The sequence below is a fragment of the Ischnura elegans genome, chromosome 4, assembly GCF_921293095.1.
Source record: "Ischnura elegans chromosome 4, ioIscEleg1.1, whole genome shotgun sequence".
NCBI lineage: Eukaryota > Metazoa > Arthropoda > Insecta > Odonata > Coenagrionidae > Ischnura > Ischnura elegans.
This window is the reverse complement of record NC_060249.1, coordinates 44,080,754-44,094,454: the sequence shown is the minus strand read 5'-3', so window position 1 is coordinate 44,094,454 and position 13,701 is coordinate 44,080,754. Positions and strand designations below refer to the sequence as shown.

At 35.9% G+C, this 13,701-nt stretch overlaps 1 protein-coding gene across 1 annotated transcript in view; it reads left to right on the top strand.

The window, feature by feature from the left end:
• The window catches only part of LOC124157379 (pre-mRNA-processing factor 40 homolog B), a 39,383-nt gene that overhangs the window by 14,750 nt on the left and 10,932 nt on the right, over positions 1-13,701 (top strand). The window contains exons 11-16 of the mRNA XM_046532052.1: positions 85-199; positions 309-421; positions 506-613; positions 3,387-3,581; positions 5,736-5,837; positions 8,553-8,804. Coding sequence (XP_046388008.1) covers positions 85-199; positions 309-421; positions 506-613; positions 3,387-3,581; positions 5,736-5,837; positions 8,553-8,804 — 885 coding nt within the window. The remainder of the gene's footprint in view (positions 1-84; positions 200-308; positions 422-505; positions 614-3,386; positions 3,582-5,735; positions 5,838-8,552; positions 8,805-13,701) is intronic.

Here is a 13,701-nt window from a genome sequence, read left to right as displayed (position 1 = left end):
CAATTTATGGGAATTATTTGAAACGTATTACTAGGGGGGTTGTTACCAGAAAGTACTACAAGTGCTGCATATCTTCTTCTTTAGATTCTTCTTGATGAGCTGCATGAGCAAGGCAAGTTGACGTCAATGTCCTTATGGGTTGAGTTGTATCCAATTATCAGTGCAGATTTGAGGTTCTCCGCTATGCTTGGTCAGCCAGGTAATTATTTCTGAGAATATTATGGATAATTTCTGTGCCATTTATAAAATTACAAAGGCTTGAAAAATATTAAACCAACTAATTGAAATTGCTTTAATTTTCTACTTAGGTTCAACTCCATTAGATTTGTTCAAGTTCTATGTGGAAGATCTTAAGTCCCGTTTCCATGATGAGAAAAAGATAATTAAGGAGATTTTGAAGGAAAAAGGCTTTGATGTTCAGGTACTCATAGATTTTACTTTAGTTCTGTATTAACTTGATGACGTGTTTGGTTCAAATTTAAACGTTTTCTGATGGTTTTTTTAGGTCAATACCACGTTTGAAGAATTTGCAACTGTTGTTTGTGAAGACAGACGTTCTGCCACCTTAGATGCTGGCAATGTGAAATTAACGTATAATGCTCTCTTGGAAAAGGTTAGTAATTTTTCTCTTTGCTGACTCACTGTATTCATTGCCTGCCATTGACAAATGAAAAATACCATGAGAAGTAGTCTCTCAGACTTTAAAATCAGAGAAAATTTTTAGGTGTTTTCCCACATTTTCTCCATTTTTACACATGGGTCATTGTATGCCGACTCAGATGGAAATTGAATTGCTGTATTTAATATCATCATAAGCAAAATATTTCCAATGAAACATTGTTCATGAAGGAATCATGTTAACAGATGTCTGAGGCATTGGCACTAACAATTTTTCACATTCACCCTAGTTCTGTTGAAGATAAAAGCTTGTCAGTTTTCAGAGTTAAACTTATAGTACCGTATAAGCGTGTGTAAGAGGCGCACACGTGTAAGAGGCGCACTCCTGTTTTGAGCATCAGAGCTATGAAGAAAAAAATTTGCGGCATTTTTTTAATACTATCGCGCGGTGTTGCAGACGTACGCCTGGAATTTCGACAGTTATCGAACTTTCCTCTTTCAATATTAATTGAAAGAGGAAATTTTGATAATAGCGGCATAAGAGGGAGTAGAAAGAGTTCCGATCCTCTCTTCGCATAGCCGTTGCTCTACGATGCTTGTCCTATTCACGAAGAATTTTGTTTAAATGCTCTCGCAGGAGTATTGCAATAGAATTGCAGCCGTGGAAAATTTTAAGGCAAAACACGACAGGCACATAGCATGAACCTTCCCAAGAGCTTGGACAACAATCGGGGCAATCTCAGCACCGTAGGATAATAACCACGTCGTAGATTTAACGGAACCACACTCGGCCCTCCATCAGCCAATGCCTCTGCCATTTTTTTCCTTTCCGAGACCCCACAGGAAAATAGGAAAACATCAAGTTACAGGGGAACAATCGAAACGTGTTTCATCCCAACCCTGTCTCACTAACTGACCTTGATCGATCCCCCAGTTTATGGAGGCCAAATGCTAGGTGAGTCATCTACTGAGCCCGAAGATATCTCGATAGCTTTCAATAATTGTATGACACGCACGAGGTTCAAAAAAAGAAAGAGATCTAATAACGCGACGCATATCTGACAGAATTTAAGTTTTTTAAGCTCTAATTTGTTTGACACAAAGATTTTTAGTTACAATAAGGCTACTAATATTCAAAATAGTCGAAACAGGACAATTTCGGAAGAAACAAGTGTAGCATAAGCGCATTCAAACAAGACAAGACGGACTGGAAACTTTAGCCAACGCAAACTGCGTATATCACATTGCTTCGCCTTCGCCCCTTCGCTTTGAAGGCAACGACATCACATGCAAGTTCAGACGTGTTCTTCCCGTGCTCCTTCGCTCATAGCCTCGTAACTTGAAATACGGAAGGGAGGGAGCGCGCTCCTTACCCTCCGTATTTTGTTGCTTGCTTCGAAGACGGAGGGATCGCGCTTCTTCCCCTGGACCTCTCCTTCCACGCTCTTCACTTGTAAGCGTTTCTGATTTCTTCCATCCACAATTTAGTCCAACAATGAATAAACTCGTTCGAATTTTTTAAAGTGCAGGTTTTGGCACCAATATAATTTTCAGTTGCAATAATCCTCATATTAGCGTCTGAAGATGATTTTTGGAAAATCAGGTCCTCAGCGTAATGGAAATTACTCGGCAAGACAGATATTGACTATTGACCAGGTATGTCATTCAAAAATACGCGTTTCTCTACGTTTGATAACCGATTACTATATGCAGTATAAATGCCGCGGGATGCCCACTCATGGCAGTAAATTAAGCGCGCCCTCCGGAGCGAAAAACCCCCGCGCGATCTTTTCCATGTTCACCTCTGGGGTACCGACGTGACGGCGCGATACTTACAAGAAAAGCGAACAGTAGCATTTTAAAAATTTAAAAATACGTCACTAAGGGAGAAACTCCCCTGCCTGCCGCTTGTTTTTGACCTAGGATTACAGATGACTGACTCACACTGAAAACCAAGGCCACTCAATTCGCCTTAGACTTGCGACCGGTCAAGGGGAGGGGGGAAGATAAGAAGTTTGTGTAAGAGGCGCACCCTCATTTTCGGCTGCAATTTCTGGGAAAAAAGGTGCGCCTCTTACACGCGCTTATACGGTAATTTAAATTCTATCATGTTTGGAAACCACCGTGAAACAAGTTTTTGATCCATCTGCCGTTTAAGCAACTTCCCTCCAGTTCTATTAGTCTTGCAGACGTGGGTTAACCTGTGTAATAAGGGAATGCATAGTGCTGTTTCCATTGTGTTGAATCACCATTGACATGTTGTGTTCTAGAAGTTATAACCCCTTTTTTTTTGATGAACTTGGAAGCCAAAATTTGCTTTCAGGAGGTTTTTTAACGTCCCATTTTGCTGTCATTTTGCCAGGTCTCATTTTGCCCTACAGGGAACATCTTGGCAAAATTCTAAAAATACCTCTGTTAGATATTCTAGTTGAGAATTCTGGATTAATTATCTTCTCCTATATCTTTATCTGACTCGTCGTTAATGATGAAATGATGATTTTTTTAGTACATTGCCTCCTACACCTCACTTTCAAAGAATAATATTAAGTAAGCTTTGAGAAATGAGTAAAATTGGAATTTATCATTTTGATAACCATCCAAAATAACATTCCAAGTGTAATTAAAAAAATTTAATTGATATTATAATTCTCTTAAAATATCATCCACATATTGATTATCATAGTTAATTTTATCTCCCAGGTTTTTTGCTGTTTTCTGATCTTCTATAGGAATAACACATTGGCTAACTGTTTTAACTGTTCTTTCAGGCTGAGGCTCGAGAGAAGGAGAGGTTGAAAGAAGAGGCAAGAAGACAAAGAAAGATGGAATCTGGGTTCAAGTCATTGCTCAAAAATCATGATGTTGACTATCAAACTCCATGGGAATTGGTGAGGATGAAACTGGAAAATGAGCCGGCATTTGAATGTATTACTTTGGAATCAGAGCGTGTACGCTTGTTCAAGGTGAGGAATGTTAAAGCCCTCAAGGTGATGCTGTGGGTTTCTTGCTTGATGCCCCCCATTATTCCAAATCAACGTTTAGACAGAAATAAGTACAAAAATTCAGAAGTTGACATATTTCAGAACTAAATAATTTCTTAAGTCTTCTGAAAGCATTTTTTTCACAAATGTTGTCTTTCATATTCTATGCTATCATTGCTGTGAGAGCCCAATAAAGTGACTCATTCATTGGTCATTATGCCCGAAGCTGCATGAAGATGAAGTATGCATTTCGTTTATCATGATCAAAGTGGCTCTGTAACCATTTTTTTCACTTTTCCCATGTCTTTATTGGATGTTGATGTGCTGGATTGGATGTGGAGGTGCATTCGTCATCTTCAACATCTTCACAGCCATCTTGGAAACGCAAATACCTTTTATAAATTCTCATTTTATTCATAGCAGATTCACCATAGGCCTTTGTTAACATTTCACACACTTATGTTACACCTTATTTGCCGATAATTCTTTGCTGTCATTCTTTGATCCATTTCTTTTAACAAGCGCAAATCACTGGGCTGATAAAACAATGCCTTACCTTAGAGGCTACCATAGACGAAGTAAACAATGAATACTGCTGAAAATTTTATCACACTTCAGGGGCATGTGTACCAACATGTACATTATTTGACAATCAGACTCTCCAAACCTGTGAAATTGAAAAATTCCCATTAATTTCTTGGCAGTACTTATATGTTTTATGGACTATCACTTAGTCGAATATTTTATTTCTTACATGGAAAGTTTCTATTCAGTAGTGCCTTAAATTATCACTAAATGTTTTCATAAGTAAAATGTCATAGTTGGGTTTATTATTCACAGGAGTAGATTTACATGATAAACACAATTATACTTGTTAATAAGAATCAAAGTTAGCCTTAAATGTAATTATGTATTCAGTTCCATGTTCAGCCAGTGTTTGTTATAAATAAGAATTGAAATACATTTTATAATATTTACCTTCGTAGGTATCAGAATAATGCTAGAAAGCATAATTTTTCAAATTCCAAAGTAGCTTGCACTCAATAGGAGCCATTTATCTAATTTGTACTCAGCAACAAAACTTTGAAATGAAAAAGTAACTATTTCACCCCTTTATTTATGGCTCTATATTAACAATTTAAGTCTTCATTTGTGTTGCTTTCTCCATTTTTTTATTTGATTACAGGAAAATGATGTATTTACAAAAGAATATACATCTTGTATGTAAATATTTTTGGTACTTCCCAAAAAGCAATTTCTTTCAAAATGTGCCACATCCCTTAGGCACCTAAAGTTTTGAAATTTTGGTATTTTTGCATGTTTTTCAGGCATAACTGAAGATGATGTCACTCTCGAATTATTCTATCACTTTTTTGTCTACTACAACAACTCATTAGACATTTGCAGAGTATCACCTCAAATTTCTTTCATTTCTGCCCATTGGTTCCCGAGATATCGCACCGAGAGTGCAGTGAGACCGTGCCACCCTAGTCTGACAATTTGGGTGGCACGCAGATTGCATACTCTGAATATTTGTTGATCATTCTCACTCACCGTAAAAGCTTAAAATTCTTTAGATAAACTTGAAACATTGTCAATATAACCTTGAATTCTACATTTATCTCTTTTAATTGCCAAAATGGGCATAGTAGCAGTGGTAAGAGACGCACCCCCATTTTCGGCTGCAATTTCTGGGAAAAAAGGTGCGCCTCTTACATGCGTATATACACTAGTTAGGTTGAACTTCATTATTGTTTGATTACAGCATCCCTAGCATCAATATTAACCTTAAGCTTGAAGTATGTTATGGGAATTTGTAATTAAATGGCCCAAGTATTTAAACAAATGCTTCTTCAATTTAATTTTTTTGGTGGAAGGAAGACATGCAAGTTCTCTTTAATCCATTATGCTTTAATTCATGTTCAAAATCCTTGCTTTTGCGTGGGCAAAATCTTTTTCTTTCTTTTTATTGAACCTCTTGTTTCTCTTTCAGTTTTAATAAATTAAGATGGATCATTTAGACTGCCAATTGATTGATCGGTTCGTCGAATTGATTGATCTCCTGTTTTTTCTGATAAAATTTTGTTTGAAGGACGGTAAGATTGATTTTATTCTACCTTTTAATGTTTTATGCAGGAATATCAACACGATTTGGAAGAAGCTTGCAGTCATCACCATTCCCGATCTAAGAAGTCAAAAAAGAATAAGAAGCAAAAGAAGCGATCGAAATCTCGTTCGGTAGGTGCATTTTATGTGTTTGTAATAGTCTCTACTCCCTTAATATTTGTTTAAATAGGAACTGATATTTTAGCCTTAAAAATGTTTTTGAATGGGCTCTGTGGATACTCTAGTTTTGAAATTCAGAAAGTGGATGATTATGTTTAATGTATCCCTTGTGATAAAAAAATACAGTTGAAGCCTGGTTTTATGAGTGCTCATAATTCCTCAGGAATCGCTCGTAAAAACGAGCACTTGTTGCATCCGAAGGTGTTGAATTAGCCCACCGAAGTTCGTCGTATCCCAAATCGTTCGTATTAACAGTGTTTATTTTGTTTTCTGTGGTATTTAATGAAGTTAAACAGGTAAAGAGTAGTTATCAGGCACATTCTGGTTGAGTATCAACATATACAAAGGAAGAAATGGGGGATTTCCAATCATATATAATATTAATATATACCTCCAGTTTCGGAGATTTTATTCCCGTTCTTATATTTTTTGATCGCCGAATAAATCTGTTAAAACAGCACAATTAGTCGGAATCAATATATTTGGTATGTGGTGGAAGGTTTAGGGTAATTTTGGGATTATGTTAAGACGATAATATCTGTTTTGTCCAGTTTTCGAATGTTAACCAGTAAATCCGTCACTTGGGAAAATTGGCTGAAACGTTCACTGAAATACGGCATGATGGGGTGGTCGAAGATACTTCCAGCAAAGGCACCTATTCCTAGCAGTTTCTGTTTCTCAAATTCAATAACCTCCCTCCCGTAGAGTATTTATTTACACTTGTAAATACCTCAGTCGATTGGGGGTACACTCACAGCTCTGCGTTGCGTTGACGCCACGACTCATGAGAGCTCCTGCCCCGCCAACAAATTTTGCCCCTTCACAGCTCAACAAATGAAAGGTGAAAAGTGTCGGCTCCTAAAAATTAGCCCAGGAGCATATCATCTTATAATTTCGACCCAAACGCACAATACATATTTTTTTTGGCATTTTCATGGAATTTTATTTCTTAAAATATTCTTCTCAACTATTAATAGCTTTGGAAGTTAATATGGCAACTATAAAGTCGCTAATCATGTATGTAGTGATGGCCAGTGCCTATGCATCATTATAGACCTTTAAGTTTTATTTCCTATCTTGAAGTATATGAAAAATGTCAAATGAAATCAATGAACATGAGTTATGTGAAAAGTTATCAGGAACATTTATGTATGATAACTGTTGTTCAAACAAATTGTCCCTGGTATGTTATCTAAGTAGCTTCAGCTGAGCACAGGTGGGAAAAATTGTAAAATATGAATTGGAATTTAAATGACTGTAGTAACCAGCAAGGAGCTCTCACGTTGTATTTAGCTTGTGATACCATTGACAGGTATGTGTTATGCTAATCTCTGCACCTCAGTGATTGTAACCTAATCTAGGGTTAACATTTGTCTTATGTTTCGAAAAGATACAAAATATCTATGCTTAAAACTTCAAAATAATAGTGAATTATTGAAATCAATAGCATTCCTCACTCCCGTTAGAGCCAATTCAGCATATTTGCACACCTAAGTTTCCCCTAAAAAAATACCAGTTCGAAACCACTGGCGTACTGCCCCCTTCACGCAGACACATGGCCAGATTTTTCTGCGACGAAGCAGCGAGCCGGCGACATGACAATATCAATTGTCCAAGGCAGGCTATGATTGGCTAGCTAGCCGTGGCATCAACGCAGTGCGGAACTGTGTAGGCACCCTGGGCACCATGACATTTTTTGTGCTATGCTAAAGTTCTGCCATCTCCAGGACCTGTGTGATGTGAATTACGATCATTACCTGGGAAAGTAAGAATCACCAAAGAAAACAAAAACATGGTGAAAGGGGTGAATTTTAATTATTAGAGCAGCATAAGGCTTTGTTTCATTTTATAAAATGACAAATATATTCAAACATTAACACATCTCCCTCTCCCACTGTCATCTTCCTCCCATTCCCCTCCCACTGATAACGGCGCCTATCAAAAGAAGAACGTAAAATGGGAGCACATGGAGCTTACTCAAGGCCGTAAATCACATGAATGCTAGGACGTAACTGGCTTTAGATGCTTTAGATCTGACTCACATCTTCTATTTTTAGTTTAATAAACAGATAATACAAAGCATAATAGTTAATGCTTGCTCAGCATTGCATCGCCCTCAAGAAATATCTGTTGTAAAACTGAGCGTACTATGTGGAAGGAACTTTATGACCTCGTTAAATCCAATTTATTTTACATGTAAAACATAGGCCATTTGGCAGTACAAAGACTATCACTCGCAGAAATGTGATTCTCGTAAAATGCCATACTCGTCAAACCCTGCTTCCAGTGTACATAGCTATATGGATTCAGAATTTGGGTCTTTGATTTGTAAGGTCCCATCAAAGCTCTCGGGGAATGTATTTGGGGTGGGTGCTCATATCTCCGTATCTCTCCAAAATTTTGTAGAGTTTGAACTGAACCCCTTGATCCTTCCTCCTCATTGTCAATGGTGTTGTACACCTAATGGATTCTTACTTTGATCATATTCACAGTCGAGAAAAAGTAAAAGATAAAATCATATTTATTAATCTTTACCTATTATTAATAGTTTTTTCAATTTTATGCCGCAGGAAAGTAAAAAAAAAAACATCTTTTGAATTACTCATTTTATTTGTAGATTGCTTGAAATATTGGCTGGCATAATCATGCCCCTCCATTTCATTACAGCCTTCCCTTTCGGATGACGATCGGAGAGGTCACAGTAGCAGTATGACTGGGAAGCACAGAAGGCCAGGTGGCAGGGGACACTCGCCAAAGTCTAGAAGTCCTAGCAATAACAACTCAGTTGGTGGAAGTTCAGACAGTGAAGGTGGTGGTGGTTCCCAGCATGGGTCACGCAAGGGTAGCTCCTCCATGGGCATGTCCTCGTCAAGACGGCGGAAGGGCAAGAAGAAGAAGGCCTCTCGTAGCAGCCGATCAGTAAGTGTGGGCTGAGGGGTGTGAGAATGAGTTAGTGGGCCATGTTTCTTCCCTTAATGTTTATACTATCTTGAGAAGAAATGCACAGGAGTGATTGCCTGTTCATTTTGTTGCATTCCCTGCACAATTAGGCTTACCATATACCCTATTGCCTTGGAATACGTAGGTAATCAATAGGTGTGTGTTAGCCCATTGCAAGTAGGGTGGTCATGTTGCTGTTTGAGTAAGTTGATAAGACTTCATATTTAAAAAAAAGAGGCTGTTCTTGTGGCACAGCATTTAAATTGTGTACAAGTAGGATTATCAGTATTAAATATATAAAGTTATTGCCTCATAAATTCATTGTTCATGAGCAGTGTTTCATGTAGGTGATAATTTGTATTCCTATTTCCTGAAAAAAAAATTGATTAAATAGGTATTTAGGCAAGAGATTTTAATATATTTTACTGACTACTGGACCAGCTATCTCAAGCCATTTCTTACTAATTGTCCTAATTTCAATTTTGATATCCTTTGGCTCACTGATCAATGAAGTGGGTGATGTATAATTAACACTATTTAGGTCCATTTAACTGTATCAATCATATTGACCATCTGAAGAATTCTTCATTGCTTGATAAATATCCCTATCTGAATATTTTTGAAACTCAGTGGTTGTCAATCATAGAATTAGGTTTTGAAACTCCCCTTATTATTTCTTTATGATTATTGAATAAAAAGATATCTTAGTGAAACTGCTGGGTAAGAAAAATTTAGTGCACTTTATTTCCTTAGTTATACCATCAATTGAAGTTTTTTTTGTTTCTATTAATTTTCTTAAATGTTAGTAAGAAATGACTGTGAAGAGATTAATTATAAACCTTCTTTTCTAATAGCATGGATTATAATACTCTCTTCAAATCAGACTTGAAACCAACTACTTAATTTATGGTCAGCTATGTCAGTTTTTTTTGCCTGCTAAGAGGAAAAGACTGCTATGTTATGTGATCTCTTGAATGGCCTAAATTATTTAAGTTTTTGTAGTTCTTCCATTATCAGCAATTCATTTTACCCATTTAAATTATTTATTAGCATCATATTTCTTAGAGAGCATTCTGAAATTGGAATTATTTTTTACATACTGAAACTATGTCAATTTACCTGGATTTTGCCAGAATCAATTGTCACTAAATGAAATTTTATTATTTGAATAAGTTTCCTCTTTTTAAAAGATACTTTTTTACTCAAATTGTTTAAGCTAGTTAATGTTATTTTTTTGTCATTAAATTTAAAGAATATGAAAGTATTGATTCTGTGTATAATGCCAAAATTACTTCAGTTATTTGCTTGAGAGATGTTTCCTACTAGTTTTTGTAACAAAATGTAACATAACTGTACAAATTATTTGTTAATATTTAACAAACTATTAACCCTCAATTGATTAAATTTGAGAGGAGAAAGTGTGATTATTTTGAGTGGTTCAGTGAACATTTTAATTCCGTTTGACGCAAAAACCTCCTTATTTAAGTGATATCTCATTAATGTGAAATCTCAGTATCTTTGTTTTCAAAAGAACAATATTTTTTGGAATTGAAACATTCGTCTGTCATTGATTTATAGAGATGATGAGAAAGCAATCAATGAGTTGATGATGTATGGCACTCATTATGAGTCATAATTAATATAATATGTCAAAACAATGGGTGTTTTTATTGCTATTAAAGTCTGAATGAAAACAGTGTTTTCAGCAAATTCCTTTTATTTAGTATTTGAAATTACTCATTTTACCCTTACGTAGATCACACTTTCATTTACTGTCTAATTGGTTTCCGTGGCTTAATTGGTGTTACATCACAGTTGTGATGCTTTTCTGGGTGGATTGAAATATTACTTTTTTTGGAAGAAGATAAACTTAGGCAAATGGGCATGACTGTATATTTAATGTCTTATTTATAATAATTCATTGGGAAATCTGAAAAAAGCGACAGAATAATTTGCAGTTTGAGCAACATGCTCATATTCTGCATTGAAGTAAAATAGATTTTTGAATGTACTCTACAATGCTGCTATTGACACACTCACTAAGTGGATGACCCTACCAACTAATTTATGGTAGGGTTGTTAAGTGTTTCTGATTGAACTGCTACTGCATAATAATTCTCTTTGCTTAGATTTCCCTTTGCAATTGTTACTGTATGCTCCTTTAATTATGGTGTGCATGGGAAAATAAGTGCGTATTTTATAAAATTTATAGCCGATTAAATCTTAATCTATGCTTTGTTCTGTTATTTTTACAGAACATAATGCATATAATTGAGAGTATACATTTCACAGCTATGGCTCTGTATTTACGACAGTTGAATAATTAAATTTGAAGGTATTACTTAGCAACCTGCGGGCATTATAATACCCTTCTGTTTTGTTGTGTTCAGTTCAATTGTCTGGAATTTTTAATTTTTTGAGCGGCCTTTGATATACTGTAGACTCTCGTTAATACGAACAACGTTATTACGAAGTTCTCGTTATTACTAAGCAATTCGTTGGTCCCGATGAAAAGGCCTATCCAATCTTTAGTAAGAGAAATGTTATAACGATATTTTCGTTATTATGGAATTACGAACTTCAGTCCCGGTCCCGGCGATTACATAATGAACGTTATTACTAAGTTCCGCAAAAAAGCAATGGCATTTAGGTGGATATACACTATGCTACCTCATCATCATTGATCTATGTTTAAGTTCTCTTCTTGTACTGTGCCCAAGAGCGTCAATTTTGGTTCTTTCTTCAGTAGGAGATACTTCAATATGCACGCAACATCTTATAATAAGCGTCATTCATATGGAATTATGGTGACCCACTTATTAACACTCTTAAATTGGATATACAGTTAGTCTTCTAGCTAAATCAGTTGGTCACAATCGTGAGTTAATGCACGATTGTGATGCAGGGTTGCATTCTGCAGGCTAACAACTCTCCTTGATGCCTTGTATAGGGTTATCGATTTACGAGCAAGGTCTCGGAACGCATCTTCCGTCTATATCAAGGACTTGTGCATAATTTAATCGCATATATTATACACTTGACTCTGAAGATTATAAGTGCGGAAGATTGTAAAGATAAGAAATTTTGACAAAGTATGTTTTTTTTCTTTTGATGATTCCTAAAAGAAAAGTTCACACAAACTTCGTAAATACAACCTCCGGTTTCTCGGTCCCGTTAACTTCGTAATAATGAGTCTACTGTATCATCTGATTCGCTAAATAAATGGTGGTCATTTACTAATTCTCAGTTATTTCTTTGTGGCCAAAACCCTCATTTTCATTTAAAATCTTGAAGTAGCATATAAAATTTAAAAAAAAATTAGAACACTTGGGAAAACTGCTTGAAGTAAATAAAGCTCTTCAATACTTTGCTCAAAAGACATGACCAGGATACCAAGTTATCTTAACTTTCTTTATCAGCCAGAGATAAGAACTTGTGAAGGAAAATATTTGATTACTTTACACATCTATGTGATTTACGTGAGAGAGTGTTAATTCCAGTCCAAGACTTTCGCATTCTTCAGTACTTTTGTTATTGCAATCCATCGGTAATAAGCTTCTAGAGATGCTAAGTTAGGAAATGATTTACTTTTGGACATCCAAGAGGGGATCCTGATGATCCACATTCATTCACTAGACTTGAGGGTTTTCCTAAGTTCTATTTCCTTTGGAAAAGTATTTAAGAGAAAAAGTATTTATTTCAAATTTATATTCATTAGTACATCTTGACTTTACTTGATCTGTGTCTAAGAATATGTATACATTTTTAAAATTCTGTCTACAATGACTTACTTTTGCAGTGAACTGATATTTTTTCTCAAGTTGATTCACTCATTCATTATTTTAATATTTACCACAAATTAGCTTAATGGCTCGTGAGCATTTACAAAAGGTTGACTGGTACTATAATCCATCTGTCACTCTTCTAACGACTAACAGCAGGGTTCCCACTCAACTGTGAAAACCTTAAAACCGTGAATAAGCCGTGAATTTCGTCTACCATGAAAAAACCAGGAAATAGCCGTGAATTTCATCATAAAACCTTAAAAATCTCTCAAACTTATAGAAAATGAACTACAATTAACAGATCAAAAGAAAAAAAAGATATTTCAATCATGTTTCAAGGCCGAGCCACGTACAGACACTGTCCGCACATTTATCTCCGCACGTATATTCTAAGTGCAATTATTGGTGGGTTTGCTATGACGACACATTGATCTGAGCCTGTGATTGGAAGACTGCCAAACAAAGCGTTCATTAACGCTGGCGAAAAATCAGACACTTCTTCTTCACTTCTCTACCTCACTGCTCCATTCATTTTGCCACTCACAACCTTAACCCATTTATGCCTAGTGTTCCATTTTTGGAACACCTGCTGTGACTTTCTAATTTTATAACTACGACTCATTATATACAAATATGCCACGGTTTTTCTTTCTCTACCTCTTTATAAAGATATATTGCATTATTGGGCGGAAAGATTTAGTCAGTTTTGCCAACCCATCGCAGCCAGTGTGTTGAGAAATATCGGTCTTTTTTTTCAAGGCAGTTTTTCTGTGACCATCTCTAATGTTATATTAATAACTATTTGCCATTACGTGCAAATGTTGTAAATTTTTCCCTGCATGTTCAGTAATAGTTAACCTACAGTGCTTATTGAAGACATTTTTGAATCAGCGTATTTTGATTTAGTTATAAGCTTTTATTTAACGGTGTTCCATTTTTGGAACACTAGGCAAATCCACTACTATTATGCGTGCATACATGCGCACTGAAAAATTCACTTTAATTTTAAATCAAGTAAGTAATTAGGCGTGTAACAATTAATTATCTTCCCGGTTCATTGCTGCGCGCTTCTGATCATCACATTCATGGTT